The sequence below is a fragment of the Fimicolochytrium jonesii genome (genome assembly GCF_025526975.1).
Source record: "Fimicolochytrium jonesii strain JEL569 chromosome Unknown EV422scaffold_39, whole genome shotgun sequence".
Lineage (NCBI taxonomy): Eukaryota > Fungi > Chytridiomycota > Chytridiomycetes > Spizellomycetales > Powellomycetaceae > Fimicolochytrium > Fimicolochytrium jonesii.
Window position 1 is genome coordinate 230,787 of NW_026515706.1, and position 23,876 is coordinate 254,662.

The following is a 23,876-nucleotide window of genomic DNA, read 5'->3' on the forward strand; positions in this document are numbered from 1 at the left end:
GACGGTCTTGCTTCCTCCCCTAACCCCTAACCCTAACCCTAACCCTAAGTAACCCATGGCATCACTATGTAACCCCAACCCTAACCCTAGCGAGACCTCTGCACGCACTTTCCGTTTTGGGACACTGTCATTTCCGCCCTTCCCGAGGACCTTCGCGACCACCCCGACACCTCTTTTCTCTCCACTTCTTCTTCTTCGTCGCTTTCGCGGAGAAGGTCGTCTTCCAAGCTCCTTCGTCAGGCTAACCCATAGCAGCACAGGTCTCGTTCCCTGCTCGCGATGCCCTCCTTCCCTTGGCCCCCCTCCCTCCTGGCGCTTCGCGCCGGCAATCGCCTCCTCCCGAGCGTTGCCCTCGGCCTCACACCAACAGCAGCAACAACACTCCGTTTGCCGACGCTGTCAGCTTTCCAGTGCCACCACCTCTCCTCCTCGCCACAGCGCCAATCACCCGAGGCAACACTGCTTCTCTCCGCTGGACGGCCTCGCCGCACGGCTATTCCGACTCTGCCGACACGCACTCAACGCCATGCAAACATGTACCAGGGAAACCCTAACCAAACGCCTATAAGTCTCAGACCCATCAAGGCGAATATCATCAGTACGTTTCTCTGAAAACTCTAGAGCAGGAGTCTTTTTGTGAGGTTGGAGAGGCTTCGATGGCCGGAAAGACGCTGAGACCTTGCGTCCCAAGTCAGGGTGTATATCGAGGATGCTTATTCCTCTTACGTCTTGAACAGACCCCGATTTACCGCTGCCATTATCGCGAACACCGTTCCCTATCGCGTTTAACCCACTGCGACTGAACTGGACGAATTTCAAGAACTATGTATGGCGGCAGGGCAGGCTGAAGTTCAACGATTGGAGGAGGTGTGTTTTCGTGATGTTGAGCAAAATCGTGTGTGGTGTGCGCTTGGGTGCACCACACTGCTGGTGGGCTCAAGTCAGATGGATGAGCAGAGATGCCAGGAAAGTTGTCCGACCCTATTCCTCATCTAATGTCCCCTCATCCGGTGCGAATTCGCATAGCTACTGGAAGATCAATGAAAAGGTCTCTGGGCACAACGCGAAGGATCTGGCGAACCTGGCGGAGCAGAAGTACATTCTGATGAACGAGGCGTTTGCGAGGTAAAACGGAGAAGGACATCCGATTGCATGGAATTTGCCTGCTGAAGTTGTTGGGAGGGATTGAGGAGCCCGACGGGAACGGGGTGGCCTGTCCAACGAGGAAGACATTGGCTGATGTCTTGTTTGCTGCGTTTGCGTTTGAAGTGGAGACGAGATTGAGCTTAGCAAACTAGTTGAAGAGTCCATGTTGGCGGTGAGTTCATGCGCTCATCGGCTTGATATTCTGGGTCATTCAAACACGAACTCGCTCCTGACCATGCGCTTCCAGACCCTAAGAAAGGAAATCAAAGCCGCAAAAGAGATCGGCGGCTACCGCACGTGGAAGGCGCACGGCAACTTTGGGAAGCCAAAGACTTTGCGCATCTACATCCTCCAGGCCGATCTTGGCCAGGGTAGAATCCGCGAGATCGTCCAGGCTACCGTGAGGGTGTCGGTTAAGCAGGTAAGCATCGGATGGCTGGGCGTCGGTTAGTGGATAGTGGATAGTTGCGCAAGATGTCATACTATGCCTAGCATGATTATGGGAGGCGGGACATGTCGTGTCTGTGGGGGCACACCAAGCAGAATGCTTATAACCCACTTTACCGTTTCTCCCACCTCTCTCGCACACTCATAGTCGATTGTATGGAACGACAACCGAGGGAACCGCATCAGTGGCGACCCCGATGCGGTCAACGACAGGATCACTGAATACATTGTCCTGCAGCGGACGCTGCCCACCGCCGATGAGGTCAAGCTGACAGGCAAGCAGAGCAAGACGCAGGGGTGGAAGATTGCGGGGAAGGTGCCTGCCCCGTGAGAGGGCGAGGGGGGTTGGCGCCGTGTAGTGCTAAACATTGGGAGAGTGGAACATGAGGAGTAGCAGGTTGGCCGTGTTGTCAAAGATATTCTCGACAATATGCTGCTGGGCTGGCAGGAAGGTTGCCTGAGGTGGTAGAAAGGTTGATACCGTAGCCATGCTAGTTCGGTAGCTACCTGGATATCAGATGTCGTGCTGTTCGTGAGCACCTACGGCGTACTGTACATTGTATGTATTGCGCGCGAGATCGGAAGTAGCCGACGATGGTCAGATCGTATATACTGTAGAATGGTTGTGTATAGAAAGAGGTATAGAAAATGGAGGTACCGCTGTGCGAAGCCGTCGTATTCGCACTGGTCTTTCCTACTCTTAGCCCTAACCTGCACAGCGATAACCCTAACCCGCAGAACTAGGAGCTCGCATCTCTCGGCACAACACTCCCCCGACGCGAGGTTGTACTGTAGAAGCCGGCGAAGCTTCCATCGGCGAAGAACCTTCTTCTTCTTCAGCGCCCGTTTTCCTGTGCGCTCCCCCTTTTTTCTTCAGATCTGCGCTTCTTTTTCTTCATCTCGGCACGACACTCCCCCAACTCGAGCTTTCAGACGCATCCATGTCGTCTTATTTGTCTTCTTCTTCAGATCGGCGCTTCTTCTTCTTTCGTGCGTATACGACGTTTCTCTCACGACGTTTCGTTTTCGGGGGGATGTAGCCCACATAGCGACCGTAGATGGGTAAAGGCGGGCTTCGGGATGGATATCGGCGATCATAGCCTTCGTTGGTAGGTACTGGATATCGTATTGCATTTCGAGTCGACCGTTTCGTGCGCGATCTTGTGTTTCGTTTCTTGCGCGATCTCGTCCCAGGTACCGTTTTGTTTCCGTGTGCGATGCGAGTTCTTCTACAGCGGCTTGCCATTCGCGTGCGTATGGAGATTTCATGGCAGCGTGGTATAGTGTGGCTCGTCTGCGCCGTGTACGGGTGCGCCGAAAGCCCTATTTTGTGCCACTTCTTCTTCTTACCTTTTTCTTCCCCAGATCCCCATCGCCGTGCGAGTCGTCTCGAGCATCGCGCGAAAGAAGGAATCTTTTCGATATCGTATTCGACGTCTCCGTCGTCGGTGGGAGTTGCGCTTCGAACGTGCGCTTCCGTTGAAGATCTCGAGCGTGTCGTGGTTGATAGCCCGTAGTGCGACTTCGCCGTCTTCGTCGGGAGTAGTTGCGCTTCGAACGTGCGCTTTTTCTTCCTCGTTCTCCCCCGCAATCCCCATCGCCGAGCGAGTCGTCTCGAGCATCGCGCGAAGGAAGGACCTTCTCGATATGGTGTTCAACGTCTTTGGGAGTAGCTGCGCTTCGAGAGTGCGCTGTCCCACCCAGACGAGACAGTCGCGGAGCTCTTCAACAAAGTTCGTGATCATCTTTGTCCTCGATAGATCTAAATAGATGCAGTTCTATCGATCTACTTAATGTCGGTCGTATACGCCACCCAGTCATTCCACGCCAACCTACTATTGCGTGCGGTGTTTCAGTTTCCCCATCTCGTTATTCGCCCCTGTAATCTACATCCGACATGGAATGATAAACACACGCATTGCCATAGCTGCCAGGAGCATCGTACAGGGTCCACTCTTACCCATCTGATGAAATCACCGAGTTCTTGAGGAAGGAACCGGAAGAGAGGAGCTGCGTTTGTATAGAGCGGTAGGTATATCTCACTGTTCTGGGCCTTCTTCATGGCGTCCATAATAGCATCAACGACTTCTTGTGGGTGCAGGACGGGAGTATGCCATGGGATGGGGAATACTATGAGTTGACAGACATGTATCCTACCTCCCTGCCGATTGTGAGGGCCACCTCCTTCAGCGCGTATCTGTCCGATATATCGCATTGGTAAGAACATATTCTTTCTGAAAGTCATTACGGTTGAGTTCCACTTCGTGCTGACTATCGTGTTTCATTGTTGGAACACACCATCAGTGTTCTCAACAGGGTTCCGATCCAAGAGAACGACTTTCTTTGGTCGAAACGTGGTGGCGATATCTTGAGCAAGTAACTTCCCCATACCATGAGAACCTTCCAAGAAAAGAGTTAACCTCTGGCCCCATGGCCCCCTGGCAATTAGAACACACCTCCCATTACGGGCACTATGCGCAAGGCCCAGTCGTCAATGGGCCGCGCTTGGGAAGTCCGCCAGAAGCGGAGAGCGACAGGAAGGATGGCAAAGACGGTACATATCCAGCAAAGTATCCATATCGAGACAGGCCAAAGAGTGTGGAACACCAAACCCCAGAACAATGGGGTGCTGAATGGGGTGGTAGAAGGGTTGTTGAACGCGAATCTGTAGATGGGACCAACCAGCGTATCCAGGATAAACTTCGGACGAGAGGCGAGCATTGAAGTTTTTGGGATGTCTTTCAATGCTGTACGAAGTACTGTACAGTGTACGCCGAAACTCGGTCGTTCATCAGTTGGGAGCTGTGATGCCATGAAATTAGGGTTACGGGATTAGGGTTAACAACCCTAACGGCTAGGGTTAGGGGATTAGGGTTAGCAACCCTAACCGCAAGTTCACAAGTCGCGAGACCCTGTGCACCCACGTGATCGCTAGATTAGTTTATCAGTTTATCTCCCAACAAAACCATGCTCGAGAGAAGAAGTCATCGGAATAGAGAACTGTGCGAAGCATTTCATGTGAGGTCCGCTTGCCCGCTTTTATTACTCCCAGTTCACGCGGCTTCCTTTCCTTCCTGATTAGGCGGTGATTGTTGTATTAGGAGGCTCAAGTTCAAAGCAGGCTTTCTCCCATCCCCATCATCATCCATGAGCAGCGAGTGATGATGAGTGACTGGATTATTAGGCGGAGGCTCGCAACAGAAAGTCACCGCGGGTGTGGTTTGGATGAAGCCTCGCGTTGGGAGCGACCTTTTTACATTAGCCAAGGCCCTCGATTCTAAAATGTGACCGTGCAGCCTCCACTCTCTCTCAAGCAAAGGCTGCGAGAATCATCAGGAGCACGTCATTGTCTGTATGGGGGAGGGCGCACGCGAGAACGGAGCCATTATTCCCCAATCTTCTGAGTGAATTGAAATCCCCATTACAAAACGTTTCGCCAACAACCCCCCGCCCCGCCCCTCGGAGTCGAAATCGATTTACAGGCTCCCCCAGTCCTGCACTTTCCGACCCTCAACTACAACCCTACAAGCATCTGCCAGCAACAGCCCGTACCCACACTCCACAGCACTCACAACACACACAACACAATAGCAACTATGTCCACCGCACTCGACTACCTGAAGAAATACACCACCGTCGTTGCCGACACGGGTGACGTTGAGTGTGAGTATCGAGCGTCTCGGGATTGGCTGTAGCAGCCGTGGGAAAAGGGATAGCTGCCGACACAGAAACAGAGCGCAGTTCTATGCGTGGGGAGGGTAGAGAGGGGCTGTTGGCAGCGACCATCGACGCTTTGCTGCTGTGATGACAGACGGGTGGAACATAGGGCATGGGAAGTTGCGAGATCTGGGCGGGTTGTAGATCGACTAGAGTGGACGGCAAGGGAATCGTGACGGCTTCGGCAGAGGACCACTCAAAGGTTTACGGGACTCGGAGGGACTGATGGAAAGTTACTTGCGGGCGGGGATCCCCTCGCGCTACTCAGTGCTCATCACTCACCCTTTCACCTCACCGTCATCCCGTAGCCATCGCAAAATACAAGCCTCAGGACGCGACGACCAACCCCTCCCTCATCCTCGCCGCCACCCAACAACCTCAGTACGCCCACCTAATCGACAACGCCATCTCCTACGCCAAGCAACACGGCGGCTCCGACCTCGACGCCCAAGTCTCCCTCGCCTTCGACAAGCTCCTCGTCAACTTTGGCGTCGAGATCCTCAAACACGTCCCTGGCCGCGTCTCCACCGAGGTCGACGCCCGCCTCTCCTTCGACACACAGGGCACCATCGCGAAAGCCAAGCAGCTCATCGCCCTCTACAAGGAAGCCGGCGTCGACAAGTCCCGCGTCCTCATCAAAATCGCCTCCACCTGGGAAGGCATCCAGGCCGCCCGCGTCCTCGAGCAGGAACACGACATCCACTGCAACCTCACCCTCCTCTTCTCGTTCGCCCAGGCCGTCGCCTGCGCAGAGGCCGGCGTCACCCTCATCTCCCCCTTTGTCGGCCGTATCCTCGACTGGCACAAGAAGGCCACTGGAAAGACCTACACCGGCGCCGAAGACCCAGGAGTCCAATCCGTCACCCAGATCTACAACTACTACAAGAAGCACGGGTACAAGACCATCGTCATGGGCGCCTCGTTCAGGAACACCTCGGAGATTGAGGAGCTCACCGGATGCGATTTCCTCACCATCTCCCCGACCCTCCTCGCCGAGCTGCAGAACTCGGACAAGAAGCTGGAACCCAAGCTGAACAAGGATAACGCAAAGTCCCTCGACTTGCCCAAGATTCATCTGGATGAGAAGACCTTCCGTTGGGAGCATAACGAGGATGCGATGGTAAAATAATTGCGATATCTTGTGATAACGTTGCCATTTCGTGTCCTGACCCTCCCTTATTTTGACACGCCAGGCCACAGAAAAACTCGCCGAAGGAATCCGCAAGTTCAACGAGGACGGAACCAAGCTGACGAAGAACCTCCGCGGAAAGCTCTCCGCTTAGACTGAAGAGGAGGAGGAAAAGCGCACACATACTTACACATCCCCCCAATTTCTCTGTGTCAATAACATGAAAGCTAGGCAGTAAAAACATGAACGATATCAAACTGCAAAAAGTCCACTGTCGCTGGGAAGAACATGAAGTGTTTGGAAAAGAGCCTCGCCCGCTGATCATGATATGCAAAAGGAATACGACAGCGTTCTGGCTGCCCGTCAGGTTTCCCGGAAACCCGGTTTGCATCTTTCATTTCCCGTCTGGACCAACGCAGGCGACAGAGCATCAACCAATTGCGGATGAGAAGGTATTGCGAAATTCCAATCAAGATCCGTTTGTTGGACGTAAAATGAGAAGGGGCCGGGACAAGCCAAATCATGCGAAGCCCGAACGAAATCATCACGGCTTATATATCTAGACAATCCGAAACCCCACAGTGTTAAATAAAGTTGCTTCATTCGCCCTTGTCCGAAATGGTCCCTACAAACACATGTCCGCTATATATATAGCAAATGTCCCCATCAAACATCACACCCACTCCTCCCCATAAACTCCCTCACATTCACAACCGTCCCCGCCTTCCTCGCCTCCTCCGCTGCAAACACAAGCGCATGCGAAACAAGGGCCTGCTTCGGCGAGCACCCCAACACCCCCGGATCCCCCCTCTTCACCGCCTCCACAAACGTCGCAATCAGCCCGTAATCTCCGCCCCCGTGTCCGCTGCCGCCGCCGCTTACGCCGTCAATCTCCGTTCCCGGGTCGATAACCACTGTTTTTCCGGTGGTGAAATCGGTGTGTTTTATGGTGAGGGAGTCACCGACAATTTCGCCACGCGTGCCGTGGATCCGTGTCTGCCTTTCGCATATACGTTCCGTGAACGCGACCATGGTGAAACTCGCGGTGGCGCCGTTAGCGAATTCCACATTGACGACTTGGTGGTCGCATACGTCGTTATCGCATTCATACACACACAGCCCATACGGTCCCGTCTGCAGAGCCTGGGTGATAGATTCGACGTCCACAGCGACTTCACCACCGCCGCAGACGACCGAGGAGGGCCAGTTCCTATCGTCTTGTTTTGCGGGGTCGAGATAGACTTTCGGGGCGGAGTAGGGGCAGGAGGGTTCGTAGGCGCAGGAGACGCAGCGGGTGGCTGTGCCGGCTTCGGCGGGTTTTTGGGAACGGGTGAAGTGGGTTAGCCGGCCGAAGCTGCTTACGCGGGTGGGCGGGTTGGTGGGGGTCATGTAGTGGCAGATTATGTCCAGGTCGCTGCATGAGAAGAATGGTGGGGATTGGGGTAGGAGTAAACATGAGGAAAATCACAACGAAACCATTGAAACCCTTCCGAACTCACTGGCAAGACTTGGCCATCAATGAAAATGTCGCCTGATCCTCCCTCGCCCAGTTCCCTCGAACATACGAATGCGCAAAATGCCACCACCCTACAGGTTCCACATGCACGATATTCACAATCTCGCCGACCGCGTTCGAGTCCAGGAGTCGTTTCAGTGCCCGGTTGTATGGGCTGTAGCGTAATACGTGGCAGACCTGGGGAAGATGGGAAGGACGGATGTGAGAACGTGCGAGGGCATGTTTTCAAGAAACGCGAGCGTTCGCTATCGCTCGCCAAGCTCGCTCCGCTCCCAGTACTTACGGCAAAAATAACCCCATTCTTCAACACACTCCTCACGATGTCCGCACAATCCCGCGGCGAAATCGCCATCGGCTTCTCACAAAGCACATCATAGCCCCGTTCCGCAAACGCACACACACTCTCCGCATGCATCTGATCCAGCATACATATCGCCACCGCATCACTCAACTTCTCCTTTTTGATCATATCCCGCCAATCTGAAAATACGTTGGTAGGCGGTATCTCGGGGTGTCGTTTGAGGAAGGCTTCCCGACGACGTGGGGAGGGCTCAGCGATGGCAACGACGCGGAGGAGGTGGGGGTTTTCGAGGGCAAAGCCGGCGTAGATCTGGGGCGTGGGAAATTTCGAAAGTTAGTCTTGGCTCGAGACGGAACGTTTGATGATAGCCCATGGATGCTCTAGCTTGGCCGCTCGCTAGCCCCGCGGCACCGTACACCCGCCCGCTTCGCTCAGAATGCCTCGCCGTTCCCTAAGGCATACCCGTGCCCGTCGAGCTGCAATCCCCCGTACGTCCTTGATTCCGTCGCCTTCGCCGTTCTTCACTCGTCCCTCCCTACCTCCCCCACACCCTCAACTACTCACTACCCACCTTCCCACGCTCGCCAGCCCCAACGACCGCGATCGAGACCGGTCTGCCGGTGATGGCGGCTCTAGCTACGCGTTGCATCGTGGCGCAAGTTTCCCCCGCTCAGGTGAAGACGGGCTTAACGGTGTTGCGGGTGGAGGCTAACTTGGGAAAGGCCAGAGGAAGGAGGGGGGTTGGGTTGCCAAAGGACCTTGCAAAGAGATTCTGGGGTGCTGAGCGTGGGATGCACACAGAGAAGGGGCTGTCAATGGCTGTTATGTATGTACTCCCGCGGAAGCTCAGCGCACACTCTGTATCTAGCTCACATACTGTAGGTTCGCGCAGTCGCGTCGCGAGGGCAGTACGCAACTCCGACGACGCTTTTTCCACAGCTCCTTTTTCTAGCCCGTTCATTCCCGTTGAAACAACAAACCCCAACCATCAATCCTGAGAATATTGGACATCATTAAACAGGATATGGGGAATCACTTGAGCGACTTCATTTGACTAAACAATCAGTAAAATGTGGACTTATCAATTAGAAGTGCTGGAAGCGAAATCCTTCAAACACACATCCAATCAGTAGAAGTTTTTCCCATCCGGGTTCTAGAATGTCTATCCCACAGCTCACTCCAATAGGTATGCTTAGTGCGTTGTGAAAGTTTGAGGTCCTGGAGACAACAACTGATGCCTGGAGCTTGATTTTATTGTACACAGTGCTTAGGGCTGCAAACTAGATCAATGCGCTTCCCCTGCACACTCCAACGGAATTCTGAATCACCAGATCGATGCAGCGGATTTCAAGCAACCATTCTATCTTTACGGATTTTGAATCGCTCAAGAACTGCGGCACTCTTCCTGGTTAGATGTTTCCAAAACGCTATAACGTAACCCTAACCTGCACAAGCACACTATAACCCTAACCCGCAGAACTAGGAGCTCGCGTCTCGCGCGTCTAGAGGACAGTCAGGGTTACATGCGCGAGTATGTAACAGCCAGTAACAGATCTAGAGCCAGGCCAGGGTTTCCGTGTGGACAACATTCCCAAACCGCCGAGACGACGACCGACTGAGCCGACTGGCGCAATAACTGGCTTTCTCAAACACACATATACTTTCCCTTCGTTTGCCGTCCACCTTGTCCGTCCGGAGTTCATCGGTTGGCCCGTCCACGAGTTCCGCAAAGTGCCCAAAACTGCTTGACATTATCTACGGCCCTCTTAGAATTTGCATCGAAACAGAGCTGAAGTGATATAGGACCGCTTACTACGGACAATCTGCCTGATGGAAAAGTACCAGGCAAGTCTTAGCGCCCTGGTTGAAGCGCACGCGGAAGTGGAAAGAGTTGGAGGACGGCCAGCAATTGGCAAGCCACGTTTCCCACACCCCAGTGGGGTGAAAGCAATCGTAGTAGGGGGGCCTAGCAGTGCCGTCTTATGCCCGAGCTGCTGGCTCTCAAGCCCAGCTGACCTTCATTTCCTTTCTTCATCCCGGCCTTGCCCACGAACTTGTAGAAAATAGAAAAGCTTGGTGAAGGTAGGGTTGAACTGAGAGCCGCGGTATCATCGAGTCGAGGTTGACGCTTTATACCTGGCTTTGCTAGGCACATATGGAATCGTATATAAAGCACAAAACAAAGATACCGGCGATATTGTGGCTCTGAAGAGGGTACGTGGCTCATCTTGTGCCCCGAGGGGAAAGCCGGGACGTAGGGGGATAAGGGCGGGAGGATGATTCGGGCGAGGCATGAGGTAGACGGCCCATAGGGGAGATCACTCTCAAGAGAGATTTAACGAAGGGCAGACGGTGTTATCGATGGAAAGGACGTTAGTGGATGAGGGGTTGGGCGAGGAGTCACCAGCGATGTGGCATTCAGAGTGACGTATGATCGATAGTGGTAGGGTGCGCTTCTGCGAGTGGCATTCGATGAACTAGATACACCCGTAGAGATGTGGTCCTTATTGCGACCTGGGATCTGGCATTCGCCGATTGGGAGGACGACCTACAGTGATGATATTCTCACAAAGCGAATCACCTCCTGCTTCGTTTCACTAGTAGATACGACTCGACAATGAAGAGGAGGTAAGGCGGACTCTCCGAGGCTGTGGCTCGGCATCGAAGCACTCATCTCTCTCGTGTGCGCGGACTCTAGGGCGTGCCATGTACAGGTATGCAAAGTGGATTCTTCATGAAAGCGCATGGAGCGTGGAACGTTGATGACTAAAGCTCTCGGCCTTTACAGCAATACGGGAAATATCACTACTGAAAGAGCTGAAGCATCCCAGTATCGTGCGGTAAGCACCACGCTCGTATCTCGGGTGGCGCTTTGGGAATGATAGGATCTGACCCTACGGTCATAGGCTGTACGACGTGATCCACACGGAGAAGAAGCTCACCCTTGTGTTTGAGTACCTGGACTCGGACTTGAAGAAGTTTCTGGACTCATGTGGCGGGGATATCGATGTGCCGACGTTGAAGGTGCGCAAAAGAATAGCGCCGGTTTTCATCCCGTGTTTTTCCGAGCTGTAACGAGGTGGTGTGGCATGAGAACCTGCGCAAGTGACGCCATTGCCATTCTTCCCTAGCATCTCATGTACCAGCTGTTAACCGGCATAGCATTCTGCCATGAGCACCGAGTGTTGCATCGGGATCTGAAACCACAGTAAGACGGGAGTTTATGGTCCGCGGGCAATCCTTGTCGTATAGTGATCCTGACCTGGGTGCCGAAAAGGAACCTTCTCATCAACAAGAAGCTCGATCTCAAACTGGGAGACTTTGGGCTGGCGCGCGCGTTTGGGATACCTGGTATGTCAGCCATTGGGTCCGTTGTCCGACGGCGGGGTGTGCAGTGGGTTTGCATGTTTTCTAACGGTGTCTTGAATGCAGTTCGGAGTTACTCGCACGAGGTAACGTGACTGGGAAGAATTCGCACATGGCATACCTCACATTCGTGTCGCTCTCCATTGCTAACTCTGTGTAAACCTCCTCGATTCCCGCAGGTCGTGACATTATGGTACCGCGCCCCCGACGTCCTCATGGGATCACGGCAGTACTCCACGTCAATAGATCTGTGGTCTGCGGGGTGTATCATGGCAGGTAAAGATAAGGATTAGACGGAGGAAGTGGCCCCCGAACGAGACGAATAATTTCGTCCTTTTGGCACACAGAAATGGCATCAGGACGGCCATTGTTTCCTGGAAGCTCCATTAAAGACCAGTTAATACGCATTTTCAAGGTGATGGGGACGCCTGATGAGAAGGTACGCGGAATAATCGATGAGGGGGGGGGGGGGGGTAATCTGCTTATACTGATGCACGACCGTGCCCTTTCCCTTGCGAACTCATACATAACAGACGTGGCCAAAGATCAAAGAGTTGCCGGAATACAAGGTGTGCACTCAATGTTCCAGCTCACATTCTTATCTCCTCAACCACTTACTCACGCACTTATGATATAGTCGGACTTCCCCATCTACGCACGCACGTCCCTGGATCGGATGCTCAACAAACTAGACGCCAACGGCCTCGACCTGCTGTCGAAACTGATTGAGTTCCAACCGGAGAAGCGGATAAGTGCCGAGAAGGCTTTGTTACGTGAGTAATGGCATGTCGTATGGTGCCGATTTCTGTTCGAGAAAATGATATTGATTAAAATGTTCGTCCACTGGTAGATCCATATTTCAAGGGGATAGCACCTAAGGAAGGGGATACGAGTGGCGAGTAAGGATGGTGCGGACGATGGAGACTGGAGCAGCGGCCGGAAGGGAAGACTGCTGCTGCACATCCGTGCCCGTTCGCTTCTTCAAGAACGCAACACTCGCTGGGAAGTTTATCTTCCCCTCCCACTCATACGCCGACCGCCTTTGGGCAGCAAACCCGGTCTAAGTCAAAGCTTGCTATGACATCCATTTACCAGCCTCAGCCTCATCCCATTGTGATGTACACATCCATATACCAACCACACCCGAGCGATGTGACCGCTCTTTCATGTATATTGTGAATACTTCTCTACGAATTGTATACAAACCGAATAATGGTGGGATGTGTGATGGATGTAAAATTTAGTTTGATGTCCGTGCATGTAAAATTTGATGTCCACGCTGGTCAATCCGCCACTTCTCTGCGTGATATCACGTTTCGGATCCGCCATACATCAAAAGGACATCCATTTGATGTCAACTCAACAACCTCGGGAGACATCCCATTTCACGTATGGCCGAGGTGAAAACGGGCTGACCTCCTGTGGATATATGTGTTTACATCTCCAACATGTTCACTGTCAACCAAGTCCCACATCCCCACGATACATCCCATTTACACACAGCTCCATGTCCACATGACGTCTCTTTTTTCCATGGACGCCCTGTGTTCAGCACTGTGGAGCTTGCCCCCGACGGCAAGGCAGCCTCCTCCTATGGCGTACTTCTTATGCTTGTCCGCTTGGGGGGTGTGGACTTTGCGCTGGTGCGCCGATACCTTCCTGGCAACCCCGCAGCCCTCATAGTTACTCCCGCCGTTTACCCGCACTTGGTAGAATTTCGCACAGGATATAACCCTAACCCTAACCTAACCCTTTTCATTATCGGCGCAACGCTGTACGAGCACATTTTTCTTTCCCACAACCCTAACCCTAACCCTAACCGTAACCGCAACCCTAACTCGGGTCTCGGGAGTGTTAGGTCACCTCTCTTGGGTTAGGGTTGACATTGGAAGGTCGGCTGCACGGCGCCTCCAGAAATAATGAAGTTCGTCAAGCCATATCCGGTTACTGTGACGGTTTCCGGACTCGATGCGCCGAAGTTCAACACATTCGTTGTGGCCGCCGATATATTCCAGGTGAATCCGGCAGCGGCCCTGATCAGGACTGGATCTTTTGTGTAGACCTGGCCGAAGCGTGGCCGATGTTTGTACGGCATTTTGACTACTACTTTACAATGATGCTATTGAAGGGACTACGGCTACAGTCACCAGAGATCTAGCACTTTGTCACATTCATATACTGATGAGCATCCCCCTCATTAAGAAACGTCGCCAAAACAATGCTCAGAGCGATATTATGGCGGGCATTGACGGCGGTCTGCGTATCAGCCCATGATTCCGAGACCTCACCCACCGCACCACGGGCAATGGCATTGGCCATCATGCACACAAATGTACCGCAGTTCTGGTCACCGGTCTGTCGAGGCGTGAAGAGGGCGCCAACCGTCGGTGTCAGTGTGTGATTGAGCGGGGCTTCAGTGGCCGTAATGTACCAATCCCACAAGAGGGAGCCGATATTGGCCATCTTATCAACGTAGTTGTCGTCGTTCGGGCGACAAGGCTTTGAGTCAAATAAAACAAGGGATGCGTTTTCGTGTCTGGTTAATGGCGAACCAGGGGGGCCCAGGGGTTTTGCGGACTTGGGCGCCGGCACCGCGACGAGTATTGCAAACAGGACCCAGTGCAGATTGTCTGGGTTTGTTGGGAATAGCAGCATGTTGTACTCCGCAACGTTGATAGACCGCTTAACATAAAACAAAAAAAAGGAAGGTTAGTTTGGTTAAATACGGTACGGTTAAGTAACTTTTCTTACCGGAACAAGCCGAATAGGGACATTGGATCTCTGTGCCATTTTGACACTTTGGAGCCAAGTGGATCCAACGGCTAGCAGTGGCGGATAAATGGTTGGGTGCCGTGATGACCTGGCTTGTAACAACACGCACCACCTATATATCCAGAGACAAGCATCAGTGAGTGACAACAATGACACACACTCGCATGGGAAGGCAGGAACGGACCTGTTGACGGCTTGATCGTTCAGCCAGCTATCGGTTTTGACAATCCTCCGAATGGTAGCAGGTTCAATGATTGACGACCCTGCCAGGATCCTCAGGTCTCCTGCTTTTCCTCCCTTTCTACCGAGAGCCAGGCCCACCGGCATATTCGTGCTCCCATTTACACGTTGAAGGAAGATGAGATGTTCTTCATCCGCCTTTGGCCACGGCTCGCCTTTCCACACTACCGGCGGCCGGTTCCACCACGCTGCCGGTCTGGGAAACGTCGTTGGTAATTTGACAATCTCCGCATCATCATCCGTTACTCCACAGTCGGCGTCCATATCAATCCCATAGTCACAACATCTCTTTGGCAGAGCGAGAGCGCAACATCGAACCAGTCGAACCCGTCGCAGCCGTCGCTAATGAATCTCTTACGCACGCCCGCGTCAACAATGAAGAGCTAAACCCCGACCCCTCGGCAATGAATATAGACGTTGACGTTACTTCTTTGGACATCGGACTGGAGGAAGTCAAAGTCGGTGGCGTCGAAGTCGGAGGCGTCGAAGTTGGTGGCAGGGCTGGTGAGGATGCTGGAGTTGGCATCGATGGGGAAGTTGAAGCTGGTGGGGGAGTAGCTGAGCTTCCAAGTCGTCTCTCTGTTATGAATGGGCGGAGCCGATGGAAATAGAGGCGACTTGTGGTGCAGGTTGTTGACAGGTAATGGTATTCAGACCGAAACAAGAACTAGAACAAGACTAGGAAGAACTGGTGTTGATCTGCTGGGGATCAGGAAGTGGGGAGCTCAGGGGAGGCGGCTATTTATGTTTTTCTGGGAAGGCTGGGGAAGCGTGGGGAAGCAGAAGGGTACGGAATGAGAGGGAAGCCAAGAGAAGCGCCAAGGGTGGGGAAGCATAGAAACAGAAGACTGGGGATGGGGTGGCTATGCTGAGGCTGTGGGCGGGTACGTGGGGAAGTATGGAGAAGGGTTTGTAAGCGCCGAGTGTTGGGAGGTGTGGCTACGTGCGGCTGCGTGGAGAAATGAAGGCAGTGGCAGGTGTGGGGTAGCGCGGCTGCGTGCGGCTGCGAGGTTTGGCAGATGTCAGGTTTTGACAGGGAATTGACATTGACTGACTGTTGGGATGCTGTCATGAGGTAAGCGCATGGTATGGACGCGTCGTCCATAACAATACCAACCATCCCGCTCAAAATGGCGCCAGATTGTCGACTACACGGGCGTAAACGAGCAGAGCCCGACGGGGCACTTCAAAATGGAGACGGTGAAAACTGTCCAGAAGGTGATGGCAACGGCAAACTGGGCAAGCAGGACAGACCTGGCAGATGCGTACAACCTCATCGCCAATCACCCGCGAGAACGAAACCGGTTAATGCTCCGCACTCGCGGACGCTACTACCGCGCAATTGCGATGCTCTTCGGACAGAACCACGCCCCCAAAGTCTTCACAAAGACAATGAAGCCCATCCTAAAGATAGTACGCTACAACGGGCACACCATTCTCGCGTGTGTCAACGACTTCCTCAATGTTGCGACGACACAACTCCATCGCCTCGAGGGGATGCTGTTCACTCTACGGCTGATGCAACTCCTTAGCTGCCTCTTCAAGTGGGCCAAATGCGACATCACCCCATCACAGGCGACACGCTACGTCGGCTGGGAATGGGACCTCACCCTCAAAACCATGCGCCTTCCCCACGACAAACTCCGCGCCATGATCCGGCTCCTACGTCAAACCAGTCGCCGCACACGCATTCCTGCACACCAAGTAGCCCACATCCTCGGCAAGATTCAGGCCATCACGCCGGCAATCACGATAGCGAAAACGTTCTCTCAACCCCTCACCTGCGCACTGCGAAGAGTAGTCCAGAAGAAGACCTTCGACTGGAAACGGGAAGCTCGTCATCCCCGCGCATTCTGCGTGATTCCACCCCCAACACACACTCTCATTCGCGAATTTGCCAACAACCTCAGCGCGTGGAATGGGAAAGGCCTGCTCATCAAGGACACCGACTACCGCATGTTCGCCGACGCATCCCCCAACCACGGGTGCGGTGGCAATTGTCAACATCCGCAGACGGGCCAGCTAATTCGCATCCAAGAACGGTGGATGCCGGAGCTGATTCAACGGTACTTCCCCGAGTTCCCATTCGCCGCTCTTCAACGGGCAATTCGGCGTCAGAAGCGCGACCGTCTAGTCTCCAACAACGTCCTCAAAGCCATAGCTCAAGTCTGCACCGTCGACATCCTCTGCGAGCGTCATGGATTCGACTTCTCCAAAGCGCACGTCATCCACATGACCGACAACACGCCGACAATGTTCTACTTCAACAAAGGCGGCGGCCGCAAAGATCGCCTCTTGCAGGTAATCGAGCACCTTCTCCCCCTCTACCGGCACCAGAACACGACATGGCAGGCGCTCCACATTCCCGGCAAGGAAAACATGATAGCGGACCTCGATTCCCGTCAGCAGAACGATCGGAATGACTACTAGCTCAACCCGCGCATTCTCCGGCAGATTCAGGGCCGGTGGCAGGTGGATCACACAATGGAGCTGTTCGCGACGGGCACAAACCGCAATCCCCGCATTCCACACTACTGCACGCTGGACCCGTGGGATCCCCAAGCATTTGCCGTCGATGCTTTGCAGATATTTTGGTCTCATCACGTCTGCTATGCGAACCCCCAATGGCTGCTGATATCGAGCATCACCCGCAAGATCATCAACGAGGAAGTCCACGACCTGACCCTGATAACACCGTTCTGGCCGTCGCACGCAGCATTCCCGCTCCTTCTTCGCCTCTCAACTGCCGACCCAATTCCGATTCCGTCCAAGCCGAAAGTATTTCAAGCCCAGAGCGGCCTTCCTCTTCGCAAACCGCCGTGGACCCTCACGATCGCATGGCGGTTATTCGGTATTACAGCGCACAGCGAGGCCTATCCCAGGCAGCTATCAACATCACGCTCCGCTCCCTTGCGAACAACGCCAATCACAACTCGGTCTGGCGAATCTACGTACGCTGGTGTCTACAGCGGGACGTTGATCCCATTTGCGCCGGCCATTCATCGTTTCTGAACTTCCTCACCGACGTTCATTCCAAGAAGCACCTCACCCTCAGAACCCTGCAAGGTTACCGTATGGCGATCGCGAATACGCTGCAACACATTACCGGCGATGAAACTATCAGCACCGCGCCCAACATTCAACGCTTTTTCAGAGGCCTCGCACGTTCGACCAAGCCCACCGAGAAGGCGTATAAGACCATCTGGGATCCGGCAACGTTATGGCGGTATATTGCTCGCCGACCACGGCTCAATACGCTCGAATGGCTCTCCTCACAGCTCGCCGTCGTTGTCATGCTCACCATGAAGTGTCGCCCCAATCACCTCGCGACCCTCATCTGTTATGGACGACGCGTCCATACCATGCGCTTACCTCATGACAGCATCCCAACAGTCAGTCAATGTCAATTCCCTGTCAAAACCTGACATCTGCCAAACCTTGCAGCCGCACGCAGCCGCGCTACCCCACACCTGCCACTGCCTTCATTTCTCCACGCAGCCGCACGTAGCCACACCTCCCAACACTCGGCGCTTACAAACCCTTCTCCATACTTCCCCACGTACCCGCCCACAGCCTCAGCGTAGCCACCCCATCCCCAGTCTTCTGTTTCTATGCTTCCCCACCCTTGGCGCTTCTCTTGGCTTCCCTCTCATTCCGTACCCTTCTGCTTCCCCACGCTTCCCCAGCCTTCCCAGAGAAACATAAATAGCCGCCTCCCCTGAGCTCCCCACTTCCTGATCCCCCAGCAGATCAACACCAGTTCTTCCTAGTCTTGTTCTAGTTCTTGTTTCGGTCTGAATACCTGTCAACAACCTGCACCACAAGTCGCCTCTATTTCCACCGGCTCCGCCCATTCATAACAGTTTGATCTGCTCAACAACCCCCAGCCGCTGTACCTCCACGCCAAATCACCATGTCCGACGCCCTTCCCCTCATGGCCGAAGCCTGGCAAGCCATGTGCAATGCGATTGACGAACTTCGAGCACAGAATACCACCCTACAAGCCGAACTAGCGCAAACCCAGACCACTGCCCCTGCCACCCACGCCCCCGAACCCAAAATCAGTCTCCCAGACAAATTTGATGGCACCCGAAGCAAGTTCCGTGGGTTCCTCAACCAGATCCGGCTCATGTTCGCCCTCCAACCCAGGCGCTACCCCAACGATCAGACCAAGATACGAGCTATTGGCACCTACCTCACTGGCACCGCCCAGGCCTGGCTGGCGCCCCTTGTCGAACAAGACCATCATTCCCTTACGAACCTGGATGATTTCATCCAGCAAATGCAAGCAGTCTTTGGAGACAGCGACAGGACCCGCACATCCCGAAAACAAGCTCCAGAACCTTCGACAAACCCGTGCAGCAACAGAGTATGTAGCTGAATTCCGACAGCTGCAATGCGATGTGTCGTGGAATGACCAGGCATTGATTGCCACCTTCCGTCGCGGCCTCAAAGAAGACGTCAAGGACTTAATGCTCATGATGGCCCCTACCGCCTCAATCGACACCGTGATGGAACAGGCCATCCAATGTGACACCCGATTGTTTGAGCGCCGTCTAGAGCAAAGCAGGAACCGACAGCCATATGTGCCAGTTACCACTAGCCCCACCCTCATGAGCCCCGACAACCGCCCAGACGACCCTATGATCATTGACGCTGCTCGTCCGCGAGGACCCCTCACACCGCTAGAGCGCCAACACCGCATCACAAACAAACTTTGCCTCTACTGTGGTAAACCCGGCCACATAGCCAAACTCTGCCCGAACAAGATACGCTCGGCGAATGTCGCGGTTAAGGAACCTGCACCCATCCAGGATTTTGCCCAAGTCCAGCTGCAGTAAAGGCCGAGCAGCTGGGCAACACCTGTCCTGGGCCTTCTCACCACGCAAGTACTGCCAAGGGAGAAGCCACAAAACCTTGCTCCGATCCTGGCATCTCCAGCAACACCCTTCTCCTGACCACCAACAATGTCAATCTCCTATCTGAGATACCCTCACCCATGCGGACTTTGGGCCCATCCTCACCATTCGAGTACCCTGTTACCCTGCAGATATCGGCCCAGCGAGCTCCAGTTCAGCTTTCAGCACTACTCGACACCGGTGCGATGTCGTGCTTCATCGACGAAAGTTATGCCCGCAAGCACCGCATCCCACTTGTCAAGAAGGAGGACCCCATTGCGCTTGAACTGGTTGACGGACGTCCCAGCCATGCGGGCTCCATTACCCATCACACCCAACCTTTGGGCATGTGGGTCAACGACCATTTTGAGGAGGTGGTATTCCATGTGACATGTTCCCCGCATGCGCCAATCATCCTGGGGCTTCCCTGGTTTGAGCTCCATGATGTGGAGCTACACTGGAAGACTCGCACTCTTTGCGTCCGCTGCCATTGCGGTTTTGGACAATACGCCTCCTGGGATGCCCTGCCAACAGAACCTAGCCCGAAGCCCTCAAAAACCCCTGAACCTCTGATCCGTATCCATCAAGACGAGATTTCAGTCTCCCTAGCCCAGACACCCAACACACTGGACCCAGCACCCACACCGATCCACGTATCGTTTATCAGCGCCCCAGCTTTCCGTGTGGCGGCAAGGCAGGACCAGGCATTCATTGCCTACGCCAATCCGACCAAGTCAGATTCCCAAGCCCTGGCGACCACTCCTCCAAAAGATCCGAAGGCCATCATTCCTGAAGAATACCAAGATTTTGCGGACGTCTTCGCCAAGAAGAACGCGGATACCCTCCCAGAGCACCGACCCTACGACTGTCCCATCGACTTAGAAGAGGGCAAACAGCCACCGTTCGGCCCGATCTATAGTCTCAGCGAGCCTGAAATGCAGGCACTCTGTGACTGCCTTGAAGAGAACCTAGCTAAGGGGTTCATCAAGCACTCCAAGTCTCCCGCCGGCGCCCCAGTCCTCTTTGTCAAGAAAAAGGACGGTTCCCTCCGTCTGTGCGTCGACTATCGTGGACTCAACAATATCACCATCAAGAATCGCTATCCCTTGCCCTTGATTAACAGCATCATGGATCGTCTTCGAGGGGCACGCCGGCTCACCAAGATTGACCTCCGGGGAGCCTACAACCTTCTTCGGATCCGGCCAGGGGATGAATGGAAGACAGCGTTCTGATGTCGCTACGGCCTATTCGAGTATAATGTCATGCCGTTTGGGCTCACCAATGCCCCTGGAGTATTCCAACACCTCATGAACGACATCTTCCGTGACATTCTCGACGTTTTTGTTGTGGTCTACCTTGACGACATTCTGATCTTCTCACAAAACCCAGAAGACCACCCCAACCACGTCCGAGAGGTGCTCTCACGACTCCGCCAGCACGGGCTGTATGCGAAACCGGAAAAATGCGAATTCAACCGTGACTCTGTTGAGTTCCTGGGGTTTATCATCTCCCAGCAAGGCCATTCCATGGACCCAAAGAAGACAGGCTGCCATTACCGAATGGGAACCCCCGACGAATGTCAAAGGCATCCAGCGCTTCCTTGGTTTTGCCAACTTCTACCGGCTATTCATCAAAGGGTACTCTGCGATCGTTGCACCCCTGACCACGCTCACTCGATAAGACTTGCCATTCAAATGGACCCACGCTGCACACCTAGCTTTTGAAACCCTCAAGAAAGCCTTCACCTCCGCACCTATCCTGACTCACCCCGACCCTGACAAGCCCTTCATTGTCGAATCCGATGCCTCCGACTTTGCCCTTGGCGCCGTCCTCCTTCAACCCGATGACACAGATCAACTCCACCCCGTGGCCTTTCACTCCCGCAAATTTACTCCTGAGGAAATCAACTATGAGATCTACGACAAGGAACTCCTGGCTATCCAAGACTCATTTGCTCAATGGCGACACCACCTCATTGGTGCCCGCCACAAGGTCATCGTTTACTGTGACCACAAGAACCTCCAGTACTTCATGACTACCCGTACCCTCAACCGCCGCCAATCCCGCTGGTCAATCTTCTTTGCTGATTTCGACTTTGTCATCACATACCGCCCTGGTACCCAGCAACACCAAGCTGACGCCCTCTCTCGTCGCTCTGAATACGAGCTAAGGGAGGGGGAAGAAGCATTCCGCTCCCAGGAAACCACGATCCTCACCCCTGACCATCTCCGCCTGGCCGCCACTTATCTGACCCCACTGGACTCCTTGCTCCTTGACCAAATCAAAGCTGCCCTGGCATCCGATGTGTTTGCGCAAACCATCCGGCGACAGCTTAGGGCCCCCATTGCCCAGCAATCTCAAGAAGACCAAGAACGGATAAAGCGATTCTCCGAGGAAAATGGGGTTCTGCTGTACAACAACCTTGTCTATGTCCCCACCAACAAGCTCCGTGCTGAGATCTGCCGGGACATGCATGACACGCGTTTGGCAGGACACTACGGCATGTCAAAGACCCTGGAGCTCATCTCACGCAACTACTGGTGGCCTAGCCAGTGGCGTTTTGTCAAGTCCTACATCAGGTCCTGCGACGTATGTGCTCAAGCCAAGACCAGCAGACACAAGCCCTACGGTCTCCTCCAACCCCTGCAGGTCCCTGACCGCCCCTGGGGGTCAATTTCCATGGACTTCATCACGGATCTACCCGCCAGTGATGGGGTTGATTCTGTGCTCGTTGTCATCTGCCGGTTCACCAAGATGGCGCACTTTGTACCGTGCAGGAAAACTGCCACCGCTGAGTCAACTGCAGATCTGATCTGGCACCATGTCATCCGGCTCCATGGACTCCCCGACGATATTGTATCTGACCGTGGCCCACAGTTCAACTCCCACTTCTGGAAACATCTCTTCGCTCTCCTGGGAACCAAGGTCAACCTCTCATCGGCGTTCCATCCCCAGAGCGATGGACAAACCGAGCGGACCAATCAGATTCTTGAGCAATACCTTCGCTGCTTTTGCAACTATCACCAAGATAACTGGAAGGAACTCTTGTCTTCTGCTGAGTTCTCTTACAATAACACCATCCACTCCGCCACCCAGACAACCCCCTTCTACGCCAACTATGGGTTCCATCCTCGATTCAGTCTGGCTTCCGCCACCACAACCGAATCCCTTAATCCTGCAGCCGAAGCTCGTGCCAACCATCTCAAGGAAATCCATGAACAGCTTGCCACTGAGCTCAAGGAGGCCCAAGGACGCATGAAGCGCTTTGCCGATGCTAAGAGGGCACCTGGCCCAGACATGAAACCCGGGGACAGTGTCTGGCTCTTACAGCGGAATCTCAAGACTCTCCGACCTTCCCAGAAACTTGATCACCGTCAGATTGGCCCCTTCACAATCACGGAGAAGATTAACTCGGTCACATATCGCCTCAAGCTTCCCCCATCCTACAAAATTCACAACGTCTTCCATGTCTCCCTTCTTGAACCACGTTTCACCATTCCGGAGCGAACTGAGCCAGAACCCACCCCACCAGAAGAAGTCGAAGGACAGGAGGAATGGATTGTGGAAGACATTCTTGACTCCCGTATTCGACGCACGCAGCTTCAGTACCTCATCAAGTGGCAGGGTTGGCCAAGCTCGGAGAACACATGGGAGCCAGTGGAACACCTTGCCCGATGTCAAGAGCTTGTTGCCCAGTTCCACCAAAAGTACCCCGACAAACCCCGGCCAAAGCCTGCCAACATCAAAACAACATCCGGACGCCGTGGCTAAAGGAGGGGGTGATGTTATGGACGACGCGTCCATACCATGCGCTTACCTCATGACAGCATCCCAACAGTCAGTCAATGTCAATTCCCTGTCAAAACCTGACATCTGCCAAACCTCGCAGCCGCACGCAGCCGCGCTACCCCACACCTGCCACTGCCTTCATTCCTCCACGCAGCCGCACGTAGCCACACCTCCCAACACTCGGCGCTTACAAACCCTTCTCCATACTTCCCCACGTACCCGCCCACAGCCTCAGCGTAGCCACCCCATCCCCAGTCTTCTGTTTCTATGCTTCCCCACCCTTGGCGCTTCTCTTGGCTTCCCTCTCATTCCGTACCCTTCTGCTTCCCCACGCTTCCCCAGCCTTCCCAGAAAAACATAAATAGCCGCCTCCCCTGAGCTCCCCACTTCCTGATCCCCCAGCAGATCAACACCAGTTCTTCCTAGTCTTGTTCTAGTTCTTGTTTCGGTCCGAATACCTGTCAACAACCTGCACCACAAGTCGCCTCTATTTCCACCGGCTCCGCCCATTCATAACATCATCCATGCTCGCACCACCGTCACCGAACACACACT

General features: G+C 54.0%; 5 protein-coding genes across 5 annotated transcripts; 3 read left to right on the forward strand and 2 right to left on the reverse strand.

The window, feature by feature from the left end:
• The first annotated feature begins 151 nt into the window (after window positions 1-151).
• Window positions 152-2,252, forward strand: EV422DRAFT_546763 (uncharacterized protein). Its single transcript, XM_053071558.1, is given in 8 exon segments — window positions 152-207; window positions 228-229; window positions 242-598; window positions 738-867; window positions 1,027-1,125; window positions 1,270-1,318; window positions 1,394-1,567; window positions 1,742-2,252. The coding sequence occupies 6 exon segments, from the start codon at window positions 280-282 to the stop codon at window positions 1,922-1,924; spliced, it is 954 nt and encodes a 317-aa protein (XP_052921224.1). The 5' UTR covers window positions 152-207; window positions 228-229; window positions 242-279; the 3' UTR covers window positions 1,925-2,252.
• A 723-nt stretch (window positions 2,253-2,975) lies between these two features.
• On the reverse strand, window positions 2,976-4,070 carry EV422DRAFT_546777 (uncharacterized protein). The gene is made up of 3 exons (XM_053071559.1): window positions 3,554-4,070; window positions 3,429-3,479; window positions 2,976-3,371 (listed from the first exon to the last, which is right to left on the reverse strand). Exons 1-2 carry the CDS (start codon window positions 3,836-3,838, stop codon window positions 3,429-3,431), a joined length of 336 nt encoding a protein of 111 aa, XP_052921225.1. The 5' UTR covers window positions 3,839-4,070; the 3' UTR covers window positions 2,976-3,371.
• Window positions 4,071-5,016: 946 nt separating this feature from the next.
• Window positions 5,017-6,712, forward strand: EV422DRAFT_546781 (uncharacterized protein). Its single transcript, XM_053071560.1, has 3 exons — window positions 5,017-5,256; window positions 5,619-6,430; window positions 6,504-6,712. Exons 1-3 carry the CDS (start codon window positions 5,190-5,192, stop codon window positions 6,591-6,593), a joined length of 969 nt encoding a protein of 322 aa, XP_052921226.1. The 5' UTR covers window positions 5,017-5,189; the 3' UTR covers window positions 6,594-6,712.
• EV422DRAFT_546782 (streptomycin biosynthesis protein StrI) lies at window positions 6,713-9,094 on the reverse strand. Its single transcript, XM_053071561.1, has 4 exons — window positions 8,828-9,094; window positions 8,239-8,565; window positions 7,939-8,132; window positions 6,713-7,853 (listed from the first exon to the last, which is right to left on the reverse strand). The coding sequence occupies exons 1-4, from the start codon at window positions 8,903-8,905 to the stop codon at window positions 7,106-7,108; spliced, it is 1,347 nt and encodes a 448-aa protein (XP_052921227.1). The 5' UTR covers window positions 8,906-9,094; the 3' UTR covers window positions 6,713-7,105.
• Window positions 9,095-9,768: 674 nt separating this feature from the next.
• Window positions 9,769-12,915, forward strand: EV422DRAFT_546785 (protein serine/threonine kinase). The gene is made up of 16 exons (XM_053071562.1): window positions 9,769-9,961; window positions 10,027-10,101; window positions 10,317-10,338; window positions 10,406-10,470; window positions 10,861-10,884; window positions 10,955-10,970; window positions 11,045-11,096; window positions 11,163-11,280; window positions 11,388-11,464; window positions 11,534-11,607; window positions 11,689-11,708; window positions 11,802-11,898; window positions 11,970-12,061; window positions 12,156-12,191; window positions 12,260-12,395; window positions 12,473-12,915. The coding sequence occupies exons 2-16, from the start codon at window positions 10,087-10,089 to the stop codon at window positions 12,523-12,525; spliced, it is 897 nt and encodes a 298-aa protein (XP_052921228.1). The 5' UTR covers window positions 9,769-9,961; window positions 10,027-10,086; the 3' UTR covers window positions 12,526-12,915.
• The last annotated feature ends 10,961 nt before the right edge of the window (window positions 12,916-23,876 follow it).

What these genes read in the sequence shown, in the direction of transcription:
- EV422DRAFT_546763 (XM_053071558.1), top strand. Translation starts at nt 280, where the DNA reads ATGCCCTCCTTCCCTTGGCCCCCCTCCCTCCTGGCGCTTCGCGCCGGC. An exon ending in CATCAAGGCGAATATCATCA is followed by an intron (nt 599 to 737) that starts GTACGTTTCTCT and finishes CGTCTTGAACAG; the next exon opens with ACCCCGATTTACCGCTGCCA. An exon ending in ATGAACGAGGCGTTTGCGAG is followed by an intron (nt 1,126 to 1,269) that starts GTAAAACGGAGA and finishes TTGCGTTTGAAG; the next exon opens with TGGAGACGAGATTGAGCTTA.
- EV422DRAFT_546777 (XM_053071559.1), bottom strand. Translation starts at nt 3,838, where the DNA reads ATGACTTTCAGAAAGAATATGTTCTTACCAATGCGATATATCGGACAG. An exon ending in TCGGTGATTTCATCAGATGG is followed by an intron (nt 3,480 to 3,553) that starts GTAAGAGTGGAC and finishes TGTCGGATGTAG; the next exon opens with ATTACAGGGGCGAATAACGA.
- EV422DRAFT_546781 (XM_053071560.1), top strand. Translation starts at nt 5,190, where the DNA reads ATGTCCACCGCACTCGACTACCTGAAGAAATACACCACCGTCGTTGCC. An exon ending in CGACACGGGTGACGTTGAGT is followed by an intron (nt 5,257 to 5,618) that starts GTGAGTATCGAG and finishes GTCATCCCGTAG; the next exon opens with CCATCGCAAAATACAAGCCT. An exon ending in AGCATAACGAGGATGCGATG is followed by an intron (nt 6,431 to 6,503) that starts GTAAAATAATTG and finishes TTGACACGCCAG; the next exon opens with GCCACAGAAAAACTCGCCGA.
- EV422DRAFT_546782 (XM_053071561.1), bottom strand. Translation starts at nt 8,905, where the DNA reads ATGCAACGCGTAGCTAGAGCCGCCATCACCGGCAGACCGGTCTCGATC. An exon ending in GGGCTGGCGAGCGTGGGAAG is followed by an intron (nt 8,566 to 8,827) that starts GTGGGTAGTGAG and finishes CCCACGCCCCAG; the next exon opens with ATCTACGCCGGCTTTGCCCT. An exon ending in AGAATGGGGTTATTTTTGCC is followed by an intron (nt 8,133 to 8,238) that starts GTAAGTACTGGG and finishes CATCTTCCCCAG; the next exon opens with GTCTGCCACGTATTACGCTA.
- EV422DRAFT_546785 (XM_053071562.1), top strand. An exon ending in TCGATGTGCCGACGTTGAAG is followed by an intron (nt 11,281 to 11,387) that starts GTGCGCAAAAGA and finishes ATTCTTCCCTAG; the next exon opens with CATCTCATGTACCAGCTGTT. An exon ending in AAGAGTTGCCGGAATACAAG is followed by an intron (nt 12,192 to 12,259) that starts GTGTGCACTCAA and finishes CTTATGATATAG; the next exon opens with TCGGACTTCCCCATCTACGC.